The sequence below is a fragment of the Fundulus heteroclitus genome, chromosome 2 (genome assembly GCF_011125445.2).
Source record: "Fundulus heteroclitus isolate FHET01 chromosome 2, MU-UCD_Fhet_4.1, whole genome shotgun sequence".
Lineage (NCBI taxonomy): Eukaryota > Metazoa > Chordata > Actinopteri > Cyprinodontiformes > Fundulidae > Fundulus > Fundulus heteroclitus.
In genome coordinates, this window is record NC_046362.1 from 30,460,700 (window position 1) to 30,482,176 (window position 21,477).

Here is a 21,477-nt window from a genome sequence, read left to right on the forward strand (position 1 = left end):
TCCTCTAGTCTTTAGTCTCCTGATGATGTGCAGCAGCTCTGCTTAGAAATAGATGAAGCCCAGAGTTGAAAGAAATAAAGTAGGAACAGTTGGATGGATTTCTGCAGACAGAGGAAGAGAAAAGCTAATAAAGGTGATAGATGTTTGAGAAAATTAGAATTTGAGTATGAAAGCAAAGGAAAAAAACGGTTCCTGACAGTGACGGAAAGGGGCGAAGCAAACAAGAACACCAGCTGCATTTCAAGTGAAGCTGGCAATCGGTATTGGAGAAATATTGATAAGTCGATTTAAAAAAAAAAAAAGATAAACCTAATTCCAAAGGAACAGGTATCGAAGGAGAAAAATAAGGTGCTTAGAAAAAGATTGGTAACTCCTCTGAAATATACATGCTAAACTTTACTGTTACATTTATTTCTATCATATATACAGTACTTCTTAGTTGTGCTGCTTTTATCACGTTCTTTATGGGCTTAACTTACTTTTTGGACAGCCAATAAAAAGTTTAATTTCGCAGTGTTGAGCAGTCTGCTACCGTTCATTAGATTTACAGCGGAATAAAAGAGCCCAGTCAGAGTGCACCATCAGGCCATCCAACGCAGAGCCTCTTCAGCAAATATTGACTGCTTTCAGATGAAGTCAAACTGGTGACATTGAGCCAAACTGCAGTTTTTAGAACTGATCTCATTCTACTTTATTTCTACCACACCGAAAAGTGAACAACGCAAATGGGAAAGCAATAGTTTCAGGTAGCATTTGGCCTTTTCTTGGCTGTCAAATTTGACATATTTCACTCCGTCTATGGTTTAGATAAAGCCCTGAATCAATCCTCAAGCACACTTTTCATCAACTTATGAACGCCAACTCGTGTTTTCTTTAAACTGTAAGGAAAGAGGGTAAAGTCAATGACACTATGGCTGAATAGCTGTGTTTGTACCCTGCAACTGAACATGTTACCACACTGATCAAGCCATGGCTCCTGTGGTTTAGCTGGCCTGGCTCAAAAAGGCCACAAGAAGCCCCTTCCACGTGGACCAACCCGCTGCTGGGAGGAACGTTGAGGTCAGGTGTTAACTTGGGCAGGCGTTGGGAAAGACCTTGGTGTGTCTACTTTCTACATCTAAAGACAATTACAAGGTCGGCTTTCTATCATCTATATTTCCAGGATTAAAGGACTAATGTCTCAAAAGGATCTGGAAAAACTAATCCATGCGTTTATATTTAGTAGAACTGATTACTGTAACGGTGTTTTCACAGGTCTGCCTAAAAAGTGGATCAGAGAGCTGCAGCTGATCCAGAACGCTGCTGCCCGCGTCTTCACTAAGACTAAGAAAGTAGAGCACATCACCCCAGTTCTAAAGTCATTACACTGGCTCCCTATATCTCAGAGAATAGACTTTAAAATACTTCTGTTAGTCTATAAATCCCTAAATGGCTTAGCACCTAAATACATCACAGACTTGTTATCAGTGTATCAACCCTCCAGACCACTCAGGTCTTCTGGCTCCAGCCTACTCTGCATACCTAGAACCAGAACCAGAACCAAACACGGAGAAGCAGCATTTAGTTCCTATGCTCCGCTTATCTGGAACAAACTTCCAGAAAACTGTAAAAGTGCGGAAAGCCTGAGTTCCTTTAAATCAAGATTAAAAACACATTTGTTTAGGATTGCCTTTGACTGTTCTAGTTAAACTGTTCTACCAAAACATCACTAGATTAACTTTTTTTTAGTCCAACTGTTTTTGATGTTGTAGTTTGTTTCTACATTTTATTCCTACTTGCTTTTATTCTGTTTTACTTTCCTATATTTTAATCATGTAAAGCACTTTGCATTGTCTCTGTACTGAGTTGTGCTATATAAATAAATTTGCCTTGCCTTGCCTTACATGATAATCTGAGTTAAATGGATTGGAAATATCCATTGGTGGTAAGGAGCCTAAACTGGTGTGTATGGTTGAGCGCCATCAGGAAGGTATGGCTGGAATCACCTCCACACACAATTTGGGCTCTGAAACCCAACTATATGGAGAAGAGCTGCACTCAAGTTTACTCTTGGGTGTTTGAAGGGAAGCTTTGACTGACTCAGGTGCGGCTTTGATTCTGGCCATAGAACAGTAGACCAGATCCTTACCTTTGCAAAATTGCATTTGAGTTTGGTTGTCTGACCCACATCTGTTTTGTAGTTCTTACAACCATATCCACCAAGACCCTTTTTGCCTGGGAGCTACAGAAGCACTGGGTGCTGGTGGATGCTCTTTAGGGCAATCAGCTACAGTCCATCCAGTTGAAGAAAGAGTTTAGCCAACAACGAAAGGTCTGGATTTACCAGCACATGTATATTCCACCTCTCACCTGTGGTCATGATAGATCATGACGGAAAGAACAAGATCCTAAACACTGTTAAAAATGAGCAGATGTCCTTTCAATGTCCCAAAGCTCAAGAGAGTTGGTCTGTTCAAGATTTGTTGAGGTTTTGTTGTTGTTGTTTTGTTTTGTTTTTAAATTAAAAGTTAGTCTTAACTTTTTACTTTCTCTACATTCTTGCTAAGGATAAGAAATCATCAATATCAATAAATTCATGCAGTCAGTGAGGCTCCCGTCTGACCAGATCAAACGTTTGTGCGTCTGATTTGTGTTTCTTGGTATAAGCATAAGGGTGCTGCTTTGGCCTCGTGAAATGTGACACACACTGCTTGGTTTGTGTGCACTCGCAAACACACAAACGCCTTTTTTTTTTATCAAACTTGACAGCACAATGTTTTGGCATTTTCACCTAACAAAAAGCAAGTAAAAACACGTTTTTTTGGCGGAAAAATCACAAACCTTTCACGAATCACCGTGCGCAAGTTGAACGTTTTCAACATCTGGGTCAAAATATGATGAAGAATGCATGAGATGCATAGCTTCTGAGCCCATCGAAGCTGTAGTCGTGTGTTTCCTGTTATGTATTTCTGTTAGGTCAGGTTTGTGCCGTCATCCAAAATAAAACAACCTTTTACCAATGTTTGTACATTTGAAACAGCTTCAGATTTTTTTCAAATAGTGCTGGAAACACTTGAAATCGCTCAATTACAATTTTATAGGGGTTCGCAAAAAATAAAAACTAAGAATGTTAGATAGTAATGAAACCATGATATTTGGCATCAGGATTGCATTAAATATCATGTTCTTTATTCTTTAGTCCTATTAAGATCCCAGGGTGAGCTATTAATTACACACTTCACAATGACTTATTTTAAAATAAAAAAACGAGAGTTTTGAGTCCTAATGTTCACTTAATGCATCCTGCTGCACTATTTCCTACTCTTTGTCTTCACGGAGTCTTTTCATTGTGCACATCCTTTAAGCTGAATGACCTGAAGATTGAGTGTCCGGCTGACAGATTGCCTGACTCGCCAGCCCGGCTCCCTGGCCGGGTCGTCTGATGGCTCCCTGGCAGACGCGCTGTCTGATGGACTGATTAACAAGTGCTCCCACCCTTAATAGCACCCAATCGATAGTGCAATCCAACTCTGCAGCATGACAGGAGAGTTGACTAAAGAATGGAGGACTGTGTGGTGGATAAATGCCAAATGGGTTTCTCTGTAAAAGAGGTGATTTTTGCAAACCTGTGTGTTTCTTTAACTCAGCCTCTGTGTTCTTGAGATGAGCCAGCTTTTCAAAAAAAAAAATATATATATATATATATAAATCCCTCAGGTATTGCATAGATTTTAGATGCCCTTTATAGGAACTCTGTCAAGAAGTTGCACAATTTAAATAATCTAGTTTTCTGGGGATGAAATGGCCAGGAAGATTGGCGTGATTATTTTAATCGAGTTAAAGTCTCCCTCTGCTTTACCATAACCTACAAAGCAAATACGGAAGCCTTTGTGTCCCACTGCTATAATCTCCCATTAAAAGTCGATAGGTGATAATTTGCACATGCACTTTTATTAGGAACACTGTTGCATGGTCTGCTCTGGAACTAAAACCCTTGAGAGCAGTTTTGGTATTTCTATTCAGATTTGATACAAGGACATTTGCATTAAAATGGCAAAAAAGCTTTTATTAAAAATATTTGTTACCATTTAATATAGCATGTTTCATTAGGAGCCACAGCTCTGTTGATCCATCCATTCCCTTAGCTCTTAGTAGTAATGATTTTATGGGATTCTTCATAAATAAAATTGATGCCATTAAAAATAAAATAATTGGCATCCTCCCAAACATGATTACCTCGTCCTCAGTAAGTGAGGCAGCATTGGAGGAATCTTTAGAATCTGCGCAGTGTTTGAACTGTTTAGAAGCAGTAGAGCTTTCTGAGCTATCTAAAATTTTAGCTTCATCTAAACCTTCTACCTGTATGTTAGACCCAATCCCAACCAAGTTGTTTAAGGAGATATTCCCTTTGATCAGTGGCACTATTTTAGACATGATTAATCTATCCTTAGTAAATGGATATGTACCACAGGTTTTGAAAGTAGCTGTTATTAAACCTTTACTTAAGAAACCTTCTCTTGATCAAGATGAGTTAGTAAATTACAGACCTATATCTAATCTTCTTTTCTTATCTAAAATTCTTGAGAAAGTAGTTGCTAATCAACTTTGTGAACATTTACAAAGTAATGACCTACTTGAGGAGTTTCAGTCAGGCTTCAGAGCTCATCATAGCACTGAAACAGCTCTGGTGAAGGTCACTAATGATATTCTCATGGCCTCAGATAATGGACTTGTGTCTATACTTATCCTGTTAGATCTCAGTGCTGCATTTGATACAGTTGATCACAATATTCTCCTACAAAGACTTGAACATACTGTAGGGATTAAGGGGAAAGCATTAGGCTGGTTTAAATCTTATCTGTCAGACAGATTCCAATTTGTTCATGTTAATAATAAATCTTCCTCAAACTCTAGGGTCACCTGTGGAGTACCACAGGGTTCAGTCCTTGGACCAATTCTCTTTACTATATATATGCTTCCGATAGGCAAAATTATCAGACAGCATGGGATTAATTTCCACTGTTATGCTGATGATACTCAGCTATATTTATCGATAAATCCTGATGAATCCAATCAATTACTTCGACTGCAGTCATGTCTTGATGACATCAAAAGCTGGATGACTTTAAATTTCCTGCATCTAAATTCTGACAAGACCGAAGTTTTAATCTTTGGGCCAGAGTCCTCAAAAAATAAACTTCTTAACCAATCACTTAATCTGGGTGGCATTAACCTGGCCTCTGGTAATAAAGTAAAAAATCTTGGTGTTATTTTTGACCAAGACATGTCATTTAAATCCCATATTAAACAGGTTTCCAGAGTTTCCTTTTTTCACCTCCGGAATATCGCCAAAATTAGAAACATTCTGTCCAGGAGTGATGCTGAAAAACTGGTCCATGCATTTGTTACTTCAAGGCTGGACTATTGTAATTCTTTACTATCAGGAAGTCCACAAAATGCAGTTCAAAGCCTTCAGCTGATCCAAAATGCTGCAGCAAGAGTTCTGATGAAAATCAACAAGAGGGATCATATTTCTCCAATTTTAGCTTCCCTTCATTGGCTTCCTGTTAAATCAAGAATAGAATTTAAAATTCTTCTTCTAACGTATAAAGCCCTTAATAATCAAGCTCCATCATATATCAGAGCTCTGATTACCCCGTATGTTCCTAACAGAGCACTTCGCTCTCAGACTGCAGGTCTGCTGGTGGTTCCTAGAGTCTCTAAAAGTAGAATGGGAGGCAGATCCTTTAGCTATCAGGCTCCTCTCCTGTGGAACCAACTCCCAGTTTTGGTCCGTGAGGCAGACACCCTGTCTACTTTTAAGACTAGGCTTAAAACTTTTCTTTTTGACAAAAATTATAACTAGTGACTCATGTTACTCTCAGCTACCTTTATAGTTTTACTGCTATAGGCTTAGGTTACTGGAGTATATCAGGATCTAGTTTTCTCACTATATTGAGTTCTACTGTTCTTCAATTATGCATTATGTGTTGTCATTTCTGCTTTAACTTTCTGTTCTCTCTCTTTTCTCTTCATAGTAGGTACACCTGGTCTGGCGTTCTGTTAACTTTGACATCATCCAGAGAAGACGGCTCACCTGCTACTACCATCTAATGTAGAACAGATTACTAGATCAATGTGTGCTTCTGTGCTTTTTTGTTTCTCTTGTTGTGTCTCTGTTCTGTCTTCTGTAACCCCAGTCGGTCGAGGCAGATGACCGTTCATACTGAGCCCGGTTCTGCCGGAGGTTTTTTTTTCCCGTTAATGGGTGGTTTTTCTTCCCACTGTCGCTTCATGCTTGCTCAGTATGAGGGATTGCAGCAAAGCCATGTACAATGCAGATGACTCTTCCTGTGGCTCTACGGTTCCCCAGGAGTGAATGCTGCTTGTCGGGACTTTGATGCAATCAACTGGTTTCCTTATATAGGAAATTTTTGACCAATCTGTATTATCTGACCCAATCTGTATAATATGATTGAACTTGACTTTGTAAAGTGCCTTGAGATGACATGTTTCATGATTTGGCGCTATATAAATAAAATTGAATTGAATTGAATTGAATTGAAAGCCATTTCAAACAGCAAATTTAATAACTGAGAATTTCTGAGGCTGTGACCTTGTTCATAAATTGATCATAAAAGGTGTCACGCTGCTGGCACACATATAATTGATTTATGAAGGAGCCACAATGACCTTGAGCCGAGTTGGTCCATTGCCTAATTTTAAGCAAAGTTCAGAAAGGTTTTAGCGTAATAGCTGATGAGATAGGACTTATTGTATTCTGAAATGTGCAGTAATCTCATAACTTAACTGTATATCCTATTTAGTTATTAAGAAATGCCGGAGATATTGGGTTTGATTGACAAACAAAGCCATTTTTCTTTATTTTTCTAAGTATCTACTGCAGTACTTGTACATTTTTATTGGTATATTTAATTTAAATAATAATACTGGCTGCCAGGAATGTTATCATAACCATTAAAACTGCTGTTTCACCCCCATCCATTGTGTTTACTAAAGCCAACAAATAGACTTGAAATATGCTTCTTCGTGCTGATCCCAGTTGTCTACTGCTATTCTCCCCTCCTCGTAATTGCTTAACACAATGCCAGGGCTTCTCTTGAAAAATTAGTTTTCCTTTTGAACAGCAGTCTAAACCCCCAACATACTTCCCTCATTATCCCTGCAACCATATACGCAGTTTGGAGGTGTGTGTGTGTTTCTGCTTAGCTTATTACATATCTGAGACGCGAATGATCAGCTCGGGTTTCATCAAAGAAAGTCGTCAGTTAATTGTGAATTCATTAGTTATTATAAGGTGCCCATGTGAAGCTATCTGCAAGACTAATAAGAATATCTGCAGTGTTCACATTTTGTAGAATGACCCACTGAAGAGAAATTGCTGCTGAAATGGGTGTTTTAGCAAGACAAGAACCCAAACACAGGAGTGACATTTTGGTTCCTGACCAAAAAAGATTAACCTTATTGAGTTGCCAGCCCAATTCCAGGTCTTTAATTCAACCGGAAACTTGCAGTTTATAAGGTACCAGATCAAGCTTTATTTAGTTCATACAGTTATTAAAGTAGAATGCACATACTAAGATTTGTTACAGCCTAATGTTCATTTTTATTTCTTTTTTTTATGCATAAAAGCTATTATAGGCTATTTAAAATCTTTACCCACTTTTTTAAACACTGTTCTATTATTTAAAAAAAACAGAAATTAGTGTGGGGGAATTGCTTTGTGCATGAACAATTATTCACCCCACATTAAAAGAAATCAGCATCCACTAACAGATATGTCCATGTTTTTAGTCCAGAATCTGTTGTTCTCATCAAGACTCAGCGTGATGAGAAACAATAAAACATTCCTTTTATGTTCATTTTTTGGACTCCCACTGATGGTCATCCTTTGATTGGATGCGGGGGTTTTCTGTATGTATGTAAGTGTAAGTGTGTGAGATTTCTAAAACATATCCCTCTTAATGGAAAGCAGCTCTCCTGAACAACACAGCCAGCTTGACACAAATGAGTTTCGTCTCGGCTCTCACGGGGCCCGAGCTCATTAAAACATATTACTGTTTGTGCCAAAAAAACTAAGGACCTACTTTGGTTGCCAGCTTGTTGTTGAAGAAAATTAAATGTAACACACACACACACACACACACACTGAGAGACAGAGAGAGAGAGAGAGAGAGACAGAGAGAGGCTTATAGCAAGTGAAGGCAATGCAAGATGCTTATTCAAAGGAACATTGCTTTAATCAATAACTACAGTTACCTCAGATAACATTCAAAGACTCAACAGTATTTTTTGTATTCCTGCATTTTTATATTGGTAATTTTATAATATAATGCAAATTATTTAAACCATATGTATATTTTCATAAAAGCATCATGATTGTAATAATTTCAATGATGTCAAGAATTGGATGGGACTAACCAGTTTTAAAAATGTTGTGACTCTTTTGGGCAACAATGCTTTGTGTTTAGAAATGTTTCCATCCTTTATCCAGATCACAATCAAAAATATAGCTGGGGACGCGTTATTTCCCAGAGCCAATGCTGGCCCGTTGAACTCTGCTTGTTACTTTGACAGAAATCCTTAAACCTTAGAGAACAAACTGTCGCTGCCGACCAAAAGAAAGCTTTAAGGCCATTTCCAAATAACTTTAAGCTTGACACTCCACACAGAGGAATGATTATTCACAAACCAAGCCAAGGCAACTTTATTTATGAAGCATTTTAAAAAAAACAACAAACACTGACCGAAGTACTTGAACAACAATGAATGAATAAAATAACTAAATAAAAACATAAACACAATCAGAAAACATCTGAAACAGTGGTCTACATTCTCAGGAGTGGAAATCCCAGCAACTTCTCCCACACCAGGGTCAGATCTTGCAATGATCAGAGAACTTTGAAGGATCAGTGGAGTCACCTGAGACTCCACTGGCCTCCCAGTTGGCATGGCACATGTTGAAGAAGAAGAATATCTTATTTGTCACCACGTGTTACCGCAGTCAAATTTCTCTTTGGCTACTCCGGTTCACATTACAAATAATAAAAGCAACAAAATGACAAACAAACATGCAATGAACAAGGGTTACATTTTTTTGTTTTTTAGGGTTCAGGAAAGTCACAGATAAAGATAATGAGGTAGTACGGTGCTTATTGAACAATGATGATTTGAGGCTTCGTTTACAGAAATGTGCATTCAGATATTCAGAGATGATAGTGTGCATGTAGGCAGTGACATTAAGGTGATTGTAACGTATGACAGGCTAGTAACAGTGGGATCATTTTAAAGCTTTGAACTGCAGTTTCCCATCAGATTGCCCTCAGCTCTCGGGAAGAAGCTATTTCTAAGTTTATTTGTTTTGGCTTTGAGGCTTCTGAAACATTTACCTGATGGTAGAGGGGCAAACAACGTATTGCCTGGGTGGGTGGGATCAGTGGAGAAGCGTCTGGCACTTTTTATGACTCGTTCTGCATAAATTGAGTCCAGGTCGTGCAGACGGCATCCCACAATCCCATGCGCTTGACTCAGCTGGGTCAGCGACAGGAAAGGCAACAGAATGAATAAAAAATAAAAGAATCAAGCTTTTTTCATAGCCCAGTCAAAGTCCAGGCCTCGACCTGGTTGAAACGCTGTGGGAGGAGCCTAAGAGAGGAGTGTGAAAACAAATGCTCAAAAACCTCAATAAACTGAAACAAAGGCCTCCACAGTGACAGACTGATTTGTATACGGAAAACTAAGAAGAGTTATGCTGCTTAAATGTTTCTGCACCTCACACCGAACGTAAATATCACTTGATGGATGTAGCCTGAAAACCTTTTACATGATGGCATCTTGCTTGGTTCCTAGTTGGCAAAAAAAAAGGAGAGTCTGTAGACACAGATTTTTTTATTCAGTAAAGAAGATTTACTGTTAATAAGTTAATGTTTATGTTTGACCAGCATAAATCGTGGTAACAATAGATAGAATAAATGCAAAGGTATCTGTGACAAAAACCATTACCCATGTTGACATGCAGCCTCCCAGTGCAAGGGAGGGAATGGGAGAGAGCGAGACCTGAGCAGTTTGGAGGAGCTGGCTTTATCGGCCGTCACTCCCACCTCAGGTGCAACTAGATCTTTAACGATCTCGCTCAAATTGTAAGTTATTCGTTCATTAAACCTGAGGAAACAACCTTTCCCTCATTTTCATTTGGTAACCAAAATATGGTCGTTGAGAGGAATTCTTCTTTTAAATATGAAAAGTAGCAATTGGTTAACAATAATGATGATGTGAAAATTCATGAAACTTTGTTTAGACGTCATGGGAAGGAGTGTTCTGATGAGAAATGTGTAAAAATGTCTACTACTTATGCTTAAATTGCCACATTTGGGTTATTTTAATTATATAATATGTTTATTTAATTTCACAATAAACTTATACTTTTATTAATTGGATACCTGTTTATTTCAACCAACTGCCCACTAAGCATTTGTGACACAAATTTAAATTAAAATGTTTTGCTGCATTTAGAATGAGTTAATTGCTTTGCTTGAAGACTGAGACACCTCTCATAAATTAAACCAGGAGAGCCACAGCAGTTTGGACTCCTGCCTTTCCTTGTTCTGCGGTAATAAACTAGACTTAATTTGTGATCACAGGCTGTAAAATGTCAAACACAAGGTCAAATGAATGCTGGCTGTGGCTGAAAGCTACCTATTTTTCTCATCCCACATTTAGCAGATTGTGGGCTGCCTGTTTGGAAAAGATCCAAAAAGTTATGTGTTAACGGGAGGGTTAAATAGGATGCAACAGAGATACAAATTGTTTTACAGACATTTGCCAAATTGCAATGTTATATTATCTTTTGAATACAGGCTGCTTTAAATCAGTGTGTGGTTGTTTACATCTAATCAGATTAATTCACTTTATCCAATATTAACAGGTGTTTGCCTTCAGTGATTGTAGCTTATTATGTTTTAACAGCTTTTTCAGATCCCCGTGGTTCAAAAGTGATTGTGTTGCTCTGCTGGTTTAATTTTTTTATTTTTTTTATATTTACGATGTTGGCTACCTCTGAGGTGTAAGTACTGCATCTATGTCATTACCCAACTCAGAAGGTTATAAAAAGAGGTGTAAGGGGCCATTTAAGGGGCCATTTAAAGCCAATGCATTTTCTTGGGTGGCACGATGGACAACTGTGACATTTACAAAGACATAAAGGTGTAATGGTACGTGCATTTGTACCCAACTGCCATTGTACAAACATCACTCGCATGCACATGCAGTCAGATGCAACATGCATCAGCCGCGTGCATAACTGTCAGAAGATTAAATGTGCATAGCTTTTTATGTGCGTGTAAAATAAGCTACTCTCAACTAAAGCAATGCAATGAAGCGATAGCCAGGATCTTAAGAGACCCACCTTCTTATTCATGTGAGGCGATTCAAGTTTACATTAATTTGGCAGGAGTAGAGATATGTCGAGTCTTGTGGTCATTTGTGAGAATGTTATGGCAAGCAGTGACATTTACAAGGTCATAAAAGTGCAATGGTTTAAGTATTTGTAGCCAAGTGCAGTGGTCATATATTAGCACATCATGCCAAGCGGTTTGTGTAATTGTTTTAGATCACTAACTTCAGGTGCGAACAGGACCATTAAACAGTAGAGCCAGGGTCAGAACCTTTTCAATTTCAAAGAACGTGTATTTTTTTTTCTGTATTTTATTTTGAAAGCTGAAGAAATGATTCAAAAATCTTTTTATATTTCCAGATTTTAGAACCAAAATGAATCATTAAATTTTACAAAGAAAAGAAACTTTTTTGTAAGAATGGCTGCTGAGTGAGCCCTCTTCGTAATTTCAGAAAATGAAGACAGATGGGTAGCACACTTTAAAATATCAGAAAGTTAGCACATCTAAAAAACTTTCTGTTTGCTTTTATTATTAAAAACACTGATTTTCAGTTTTGTAGAAGCCACGTGTGTCTCCGTAGCCCCAGGTTGCCAGCACTAGTTGGGTTCTTAGCATAAACTGCCCCAGTTTATTTAGTATAAATTACTAAAAACAAAAATCTGAAATGAAATGCTTATACTTAGGTTCTATGAATGAAGCATGAGGGAGAACCCACTTTTTTGTCAGATGTGGTGACTTTGAATCAGACCTGTACTTGATTCGTACTTACGCTGCAAAAAGACATGACTTCATGGCTGGGACACACGTTTTCACTCCTGATCTAGGACAATCTTTTCTTTCCTGTAATCAGGATTGAAAAGAAGCCGATACGTAATCCAAAACTGTTACAGATTAAGCTGTGCATGCATATATTCTCTTGTGAAAGATTGCATCAAGTTTTGTCAGCCAGCAACATTCTGCTAACCATTTGTTTGTGTTTGCTTAGCTTCTTAAAAATGTTCGCACATTTTGTTTTTGTTTTTATTGAAAACAGAAATTAACTGAAACTTTGGGTCTTTTCAGAACCAAGTTAACCTCCGATGTCTTATTCTCTCGCTTTTGTTTTATCAAAAGTGCATTTGATTGCGTTCATTCAGACACTTGACATTTTACCTTGTTCACTCAGCAGACTCTGCCTCACTCATTATTTTATTTTTTATCACCTGTCTTGGAACAGGTTTAGTCTTGACAACATACTGTGTGTATACGTGTAGATTTAGATGGTTCCCTAATAATCTTAAAAATCTTCTCTCTCAAAGTGCGAAGTAGAAACTCTATATAGAGAAGGGGTGAATGATATGAACACAGGGAGTAACAGGTATTAGCAAGCACTTAGAGAATTAATATGAACAGGTTCTTATTTTTTTCCATCAATTTTCATTCAACAAAAGTGAAAAAATATATAATTAAGGGGAGTAAATGTGTTTCATCAATTATCTTAATTATTTGAAGCATCTATATATTTTTTTTGCATGTTCAATAAGATTTTAAAAACTATAGGATCATTGAGACAAAGATCATATTCAAACAAAAGAAAATGTGCATGTTTAAAAAAAACACTACATGATTTTAATTCATTAGATATAAAAATCTAACATTACAGGCAGAGTATCCATTTTGTAAGAAAGTGTTTATTTCAGTTGTTAGGGACTTGACACAAACTTGCTCCTCAAAGGCTTGATCGCAGTGTGACAGAAGTGTCCCGAGATAAAAAGCAAAAAAAAAGCAAAGTGTCAAAGCTGAGGCTGAACCCAGTTAAACCAGTGCGCGCTTCAGAACAGCAAGCTGCCAAAATTCTGCTTTTTTTTAGAGGCGGTCGGAAGTGTTGTTGATCAGTTAATCAATACACTATACATTAAAAACGTCTGCCTGGTTTTTACCATCCTCTTTTATATTGAAGCCATAAGTGTTTGTCGTTAGTTTGTATTAAGAAGAAAAAAATTACGGCTGTATTGCTTCTGCTGTTTTTCTCTGAGATTGCATTTAGTTAATTTGTTGACCTTCTGAGAACCCGACAGCGCTTCATTATGTTATGTAAAGTTGTAAAGTAAGAAAATGTTTTACCTGTGTGTAAAGGAAGGAAAAGACATTCAGAAACTGAAAACCTGTCACTCGAATGCGCATCCAAATGAAGATAAATGGGCTGCACATACATGCGCTCGAAAAATCTCCTTTAGTTGAAGCAAATGGGGCTGCTTGTACTTATAGAGCTGAAAAGCTCCTGTGAGCATATGTGAAAATGTTTATGAAGAAAACCTCTGCACCTGAACAATAAACTGGACTGGAGTCACAACACTTGCATTTACAGGAAGGATCAGAGCACACTGCAAAAACTGAACTAAAAATAAGTAAAATTTTCTTAAAATTAGTGTATCTGTCCTTGATTTGAGCAGGTAAATAAGATGATCTGCCAATGGAATAAGATTTTAGCTCTTAAAATAGGACAACTCATCTCCATCATCTTATTTGAAGCGCAGGATGTCTAATTATCTTATTTTAGGGATCAAAATACTCATTCCATTGGCAGATAATATAATTTACCTGCTCAAATCAAGGACAAAAACCCAAATTTTAAGAACATTTTACTTATTTTAAGGTCTGTTTTTGCAGTGCAGACTCTACCTGCTAAGGAGACTGAGGTCTTTTGGAGTACATGGGGTGCTCCTAAAGACCTTATCTGGCTCTCTGGTGGCATCAGCCATCTTCTATGGTGCAGTTAGTTGGTGCAGCAGCTTGTCTACAACTGAGAGGAAGCTGAGAGGTTAGATAAGCTCATAAATAAGGCCAACTCTGTCCTAGGATGCCTCCTCAACTCAGTGCAACCCAGGTGGTAGGAGACAGAAGGAATCTAGCCAAAATAATGTAGGACAATGTGTCCTACCCCATGGTACAGGAGATCCTTCCTTCGGAATTAATTAAAGGTGCATAGTGCAAGTTTTGAAGTTAAATATTATTTATTTTCTTTCCCACAAATGCCCCTGCAGTTGCCCGACGTATAAAATGAGTCATTCTCTATTTACCACAGTGGCCTCTATAGGCTGGATTATTCAGTTCATGACAGTGAGATTCGGGCCGAGTCCTCTGGGTGTGACGCACTGCCCGCTCTCGTTCACCCGGATACTTTGTTGACCCTCCGCCGTAATCGATGCAATAGCGAAAGAACATGAGCCAACTTCAAAATTCATAGCTTTCTTACCTCAGAAGACGTTATGCCTCTAAACAAAAGTGCAGTTGCAGCGGCAGATGATTTTCCTCTTCTCCCATGCACGTGCACAACACTGGTGTCGTTTCAGCTTGTCTTCAGAGGAGGCAGACGTCTGCAAACATCATGGAACTTACACTATAATCCTTTATGTATTTTTTTTTTCCACTGAATTAAATGAAGCTGTTGCAGAACTGGAGAGCTCCTTCTCAGTGACAGACTCCTGCATCCTAAATGCACAAAGGAGTGTTATCGCAGATCCCTCGTCCCTGCAGCTGTAAGATTGTATGACCATTACTGCTCTAAACAAACTAAATAAGGGCTTATGTCTGCTAATTGCACAGGTTTTTCATTTCTTATAGTCTGTTGTTGTCTGTCTTGTACAAATATACATGCACATGTTGTAAATTTAAAAGAAAATGACTTTCCTACTCAGTTATATATTTGTTTTAATCTGAATATGCTATTTCTAATAATTGCACAGTACTCTTTTCTTATGCTATAAATTTGCCCTTATTGTTCTTACTTTCTGTTTTTATGCAATTACCTTTGTGTCCATCTACACACGTCAACTTGGCTGTGACTTTGTTACCGGTACACCTGAAATTCCCCCACTGTGGGAAAGAAATGGATATTTTTATTCTATTTCTATCTGTGAAAGCTGAAAACATTCATATGGGTTAATTAATCTGTGGTAGAGTCTTTAATGAGATGTCCAACCAACGTCTGAATTTCCTCATCTTCTTTCTCCTTTTCTGCAGGGGGGTGCCATCCAGAATATGGAGTCTCAGCGTTGTCTGGAGCTGGTGGAGAGCAAGCATTCAGAGTTCACCGTCCAGCTGGCGATTCAGGACTGTACTGGTCAGAAATGGACCGTCACAAACATTTTGACTGTCCTGCCGCAGTGAACTCAGACGGGATGGAGTTGTGGCGCACATTTAACAAAGCATTAGAGACCAAACAGAGGGGGAGCTCGCAAACAACGGCAACTCTGAACGTGTTTTTACCCCGAATCTGGACAATAAATTATGTGCTTCGGTCATGCACGATACATCAGTAACATCAAAACCTTTTTCTACCAACAAAATGAGCGAGGAGACACTCGCAGATGGAGCAGATGCTGTTATTACATCCGAGTCATGCCATCAAAATCAGATATATTATGGTTTGTTCATCAACGGGAGAGGCTCATGAAACCATGGACGCAGACGGTTTATTGCAGGAGCGCGCTTGCTTTGTTATTTCAGGTCCCTGTCCGCAGTTTGAGATGGTGCCTGAACCGCCCCATCTGTCTCATTTCACAATCACCAAAACAAAGTGTATGAGCATAATTCCAATACATATGAGTGCAAAGGTAGTTGGGGAGCCTGAGCACATTGCAGAAAGCCTGTTACAATGCAAAGCAGCTGATGTTTTGTAAAAGAATTATACATTGAAGACGCTCATTAGTGGTTATTGTTCTGTTTGATTCAAGATCGAGGGCATAACAGGAGCTCTAAATTCTGTCAGTATCTCAAAAAGCAGAGAAAGTGTACTGTGGAGTAACATGGGAGTGATTTAAACCCACAGTGTGACAGAAACTCTGCCCTTCAGAAGTTTCATTGTGCATTTTCAGAACTAGACAGATCTGAAGCAAAGGGGCTCATCTCACCCGTGGGGATCATATATGTGTGGTCAGAGACAAGGATTTACTGCAACTCCTTGCAACACCTAGATAAACCAGTGAAAGGAAAACCCTGTCGTGAGGATAAAGAACCAACACAAACACACTAAGAAGAAAAAAAAAACACCTGATTTCATAACAGGATTTTAAAAACACAGAATTTTCCATTAAAGACCCAAATTAATTTTAAAACTGGAAAAAGCCAAGACATGAATTGTATTTAAAATTACCTTAAAAACTACTGTTTAAATCACTGTAATTTTTTTAATTATACAGCACCTTGTACATTTATTTGCATCCCTTGTGAAGATGTCTAAAATATTTTTTTTCATTTAAGCAACACAATCTTAAAGCAATTTTTTCAGAAGAAAATTTCAAATTCCTCTGTAAGAAATATATATTTTTTGGCAAGATAACTGGTGAATCACTTATTGCAACACAATTGTTATTTTTTGTTGATACCATCCTCCTTAGACCAATTTGGCAGCTCTTATAATGTTTCCAAAGGTTCTAGCATAGACTGAGTCCTCTTCATATGCTCTTTTTTCTTCAACTAATGACATAAGTCATCTGTCAGATTTAGATCTGGAGACTGAGATGGCCAAGTCAGAAAGTTGAGATGGCCAAGTCAGAAAGTTAATTTTCTTTCTGATGAACAACTCCTATGATGCGGAACATTATGCAGTGGAAAGACCAAACGACAACCCGTTTTCAGTTTCCTGGTATCGGACACGTAATCTTTTTGTAAGTTTCCCTGGAAAGCAAAACGTACCCACAGCATCACAGATCCTACACTGTACAGAACAGTATGGATGAAGTCTTTTTCCATTGGTATTCTTTTCTTTCATGCCAAACACAATTAAAACCCCAGTATTTGTCAGCCAACTCCACATGTTCACATTTGAAATCACTGAATAGAAATGGCTTTCTTTCCAGCCATGTCTTCCAAGCAATGGACTGGCATATAGATGCAGTTTAACATTTGTTACAGGGATTTAGTTTTTTGATTGAGTTTTCTCTAAACTTCCAAAGTAGCAAGATAGATTGGGGGTCACAATTGCAATTTAATTTATTGTTTAATCAATGTTCTCACTATAGATATGGGTATGTTTAGATGGGTCGCTATTTTCATGTAATCCATGATTTGTGTCCATGATACATTTGCCTTAATTGTCTTTCTGATTTTGAAGAGTAGCGAGAAGAATTTGACCCAATTGTAAATTATTTTCCTGTAATAAATAATATAGTGGATTTTTTAAAATCATACTTCACAGATCAACTTAAAAAAAAAAAAACAATTTTAAGTTTCGAAAACACCCCAGTTACATATATGTTACAGTAATTATTGGTCAAATGTATCTTATGGGGTGTTGCACATCTTCACCAAAGGTGTCATTAAATGTAAAAGTAGAATGCACTTAAGTGGCTTCAGTTTATGCAGCTAAAAAAAAAACACTCTTCTAATCTAAAAACACATATTTAAGCCACTTATGATATTTTTTACATGCCGAGGTAAGCTAGAAGCCAAACTGGCATTTGATTTGTAAAATTTTACCAAACCCAGAATTCCAAACACCAATCTAGAGACACATTAAACAGTCTAAACCATGAAAAATAACATAAAAGACCACATAATGTATTTAACAGTACAAAAACAGTAAGAAGTGAATCAGTAAAACAAGACTTTGAAAACCAACCGAAGCAATCCACATGAAATTTTAACAAGATCTCTTATTTTCTTAGGAAATTATTGTTGTGCAACCTGACATTTTAAAACTTGAGTGTCACAGTAGGTAATTGTTTAATAAAAACTAAATTAAAGGTAGAGTGAACCATTTCACCAGAAATGTAGGTGTAACTGTCCATCCTACCTGATCTTCCTCTCCTCAGGGGGATTGTGTGGAAAAATGCCTCCAAACACAATACGGTCCTATTTCTTTCTTCAGAGTCCTCCCTCTTCGTCTCATAAACTTGTACACGGTTTGCTTCTTGCGACTCTCAGACATTTTTAAAGTACAATGAGAGCAGCAGAGCTACAATGAACGGCTGAAACCGAAGTTCACTGGATACATAAACACTAGAAGTAGGCAGCAAGAGGAAACTAACAAGGAGTGTGCGCGCACATTGGTGTTAGGTGAGTGTGTTACAATGATTGGCATGTAGGACAACCAGTAGATAAGGTGATCCCTCCTGAACTCGGAGCCAAAAAATATTGTCCACTACACCTTTAATGCCAGGCTGTCTTCTTTTCTCAGCTCCTTTGGCAGCATGAAAACTAAATGTTGCTTCGCGAAATGTTTCTATCCGGTAACAAGAAAACAACTCACAACAGAGGTGCGGAGAGGCATTTATTTTTTTATAATGTGAAATCTTTGTAAGCCATGTGAAGGAGCGTTAATTACGTTTTAAAGAGGCGTATCCATGTGAGGACTTCAGAACAGTTTAAAAGTGGATTCTCTTCTTGGCTTTTCCACAGACATCACTTTTCCTGATATGTCATCAGTTTTCTTTGATCGCTGTAAAAAAAAAAAAAAAAAAAAAAAAATGCTCCAAGCCACTCAGGCTCAAGTGTTGCCTGAACATTACAGCAGAGATCTGGATATATTCCAGCCGGCTCTTTGGTTTGGCTGATGCCAGACAACAGTTAAGAAGAACACGTCATCCTGCCGCCGTCACACAATGTAATAAAAGGACTTTGGACACAGGATAAAAAAAATGCAAACACATCTGCTGATGTTTGCTAAATTTACAAGATATTTTATTGCATTATCTTCTAATTCAGTCAGTTACAGCAACATAGCTGAGTGACCAAATAAATAACATTACGCTTCAAAGATAAGACAGACTTGGATCAGAATGTAATGCCTTTATCCCTCGGCCAGTTTAAAGAATTCCTCTAAATAACAATATTTAAATCTGCCCTCTTTACAGTTCATGGCAGATTTAAAAGATTTGTTTGAAAGGTTAAGAATGTAGTTCCTCTTAGAGATCATAAAGGCTTGTGTCCCTTTCTGTCTACATATATCATCCACTTAAGACCTTTTTAAGGGATATGTTTTGTGATTTTTACAGAAAAGCGGCCTGAAGTTGACATTTTTATTGTTTTTACATTTCTGAAGTAAAGAGATCTGCAAAGAAAAACAAAAAATAAAGAAGAGTTGTTTAGGAGTATGGAACACCAAAGAAAGTAGTTATTATAAAGCTTCATGCCCAAATTTGAGCTCATACGATGAGTATTTATTTTCCCAGCGATGAGAAGGAAATCAGAACAAATGTTTTCTGAGAGGGCGTAGCATGGAGACCTAACAAACCGGCACCATACCAGTTCAAACCTGCCTGACGAAAAGGTTCTGGCGTGGCCATGGTGGGATTTACGGGACCAAGCAAAAACATTGACTGGTGTATATTATCCTTGTTTTTTGGGGGGGTTGCTTATATTGTTTTTATTTTTGGCCATCTGAATGGCAACGTCTCTTAATTCAGCTGGAAAGATTAGCAAGCAGGCAGTTACCTTCTGCCTTTACTTTTGTCTGCCCTGGCTTTAAGCTCCGCCTTTATGAATATCTCCAATGAGTGACTACTCTAGCTAGTGAGATTTTCTGATATAATCACCAACAACAACAGGCCCTTGAATTCTGCTGTTCCATGTAAGACGTTGTCACTCCAATTATGGTTCTGCAGATCCTGCTCAACAAAAGCCTACTTCAAGAGGCTCCCTTTTTGCCAGTGCAATCGGTTTTAATTTATTTTTTTTAATTCTCTGCTTCAGAAAAAAAAGTGGAAAAATCATTTGTGTTTTATTTCTTGGTGCCATTAAGAATGGTTTGTTTTATTGCACCAAAATTTGATGAACTTTTTGCTTCGAGGTGGCATCATATTTATTTCTATGAAGGAAATTCATTCAGATTCAGTACATACGGCTGTGTGATGGGCAAAAAAGATTATCTGGATTGTTTTAAGTGTCTCCAAACAATTATTTACCATAAAAACACTTTTCAATGTCAAAATAGTAGCTTCTAATTTTTGCAAATATTTTTACTGTTGCTCAAACACTAATTTGCTCTCATTCATTTGACCCAGGCGCTGTGATAAATGGCTATGTATTGCTGCTAATTAACCTTTGTAAATCTGTGTCGGAGTAGATCTACAATCTGTTAGTGGACGAATGAACCATTTGCTACTTTGTCTATGTCCAGTAATGAGTCTGCAGCAGCTCATACCAGAGAGACTCTGTCAGGTCTCCATCACAAAATGTTGCAGAAAAGCACTAGAGGGTAACTCGGACATGAAAGAGACACAATAAGAATCTGAAACGCAAAATCACTTCTCTGCCTCATTAACGGGTACTCTGGACATCATTACTGAAATATGTTGAACCATTCTACGGATAAAGATAGGTTACCTAAGGTGATGGTTTATTAACTATTGCAGCCAAACGCAGACCTTTTCAGACACTCAGCATAGGCATAAATATGATCTTAATTTTGGGCTTTTAATTATGCATTTGAACTCCTCTTTTTCCAGAGTGGAAATATTATAAAACAAAACCCAACCTGACAAAAAGACAAGCACATAATCATTGGAACGCAGTCAGGTTCATAAGTTCCCTACCTAATGGGGACACACATGCAAACACTCATAAACATGCATGAAAATAGACGCTGTAAACACACTTGCACTCACCACACATCTTATACTCCAAGGTCCAGGTACCGATACCCCAGAGGGGTCTCCAGCCCCCAGACCCGGGAGGTGATCCCCATCAGCAGGATGGAGGTTGGGGGCGAGCACCTCCACAACCAGGGCAAACCAAGTCCATACCCCTGCCCCAACTCCGTCACCTGATCCCAGCCCCTATGACCCCCGAACTCATCCATGGGGCCAACACAGTTCGAATAAGGCAGCCAACCAGAGCCCACAACATGAACCCGGAGGTGCCTAAACCAGCTGGTCATGCCACACTCACATGGCACACCCCTGCCACGAAGGTCGTACAGAGCTTCCTACTCCCCAAGGTCCTACTTGAGTGTAGGACCTTGGGGAGTGTGTTGGAGCAGGCAGAGGGAGGCATCCAAGGATGGGGAGGTTAAGGACTGAGGAGCAAAATGCCCTCCCAGGGGAGCCAGCTCCCCCGCTGCTTCATTAACCATCCATCTAGCTGCTGATTTGAGTTGAAGTTT

At 38.3% G+C, this 21,477-nt stretch overlaps 1 protein-coding gene across 2 annotated transcripts in view; it reads left to right on the plus strand.

The window, feature by feature from the left end:
* The window catches only part of galnt18a (UDP-N-acetyl-alpha-D-galactosamine:polypeptide N-acetylgalactosaminyltransferase 18a), a 205,796-nt gene extending 189,975 nt beyond the window's left edge, over nucleotides 1-15,821 (plus strand). For both annotated transcript variants that reach the window (XM_012867633.3, XM_012867634.3), the window contains exon 11: nucleotides 15,396-15,821. In XM_012867633.3, the coding sequence (XP_012723087.2) occupies nucleotides 15,396-15,542 (147 nt within the window). In that variant the 3' untranslated portion in view covers nucleotides 15,543-15,821. The remainder of the gene's footprint in view (nucleotides 1-15,395) is intronic.
* Nucleotides 15,822-21,477: the final 5,656 nt, after the last annotated feature.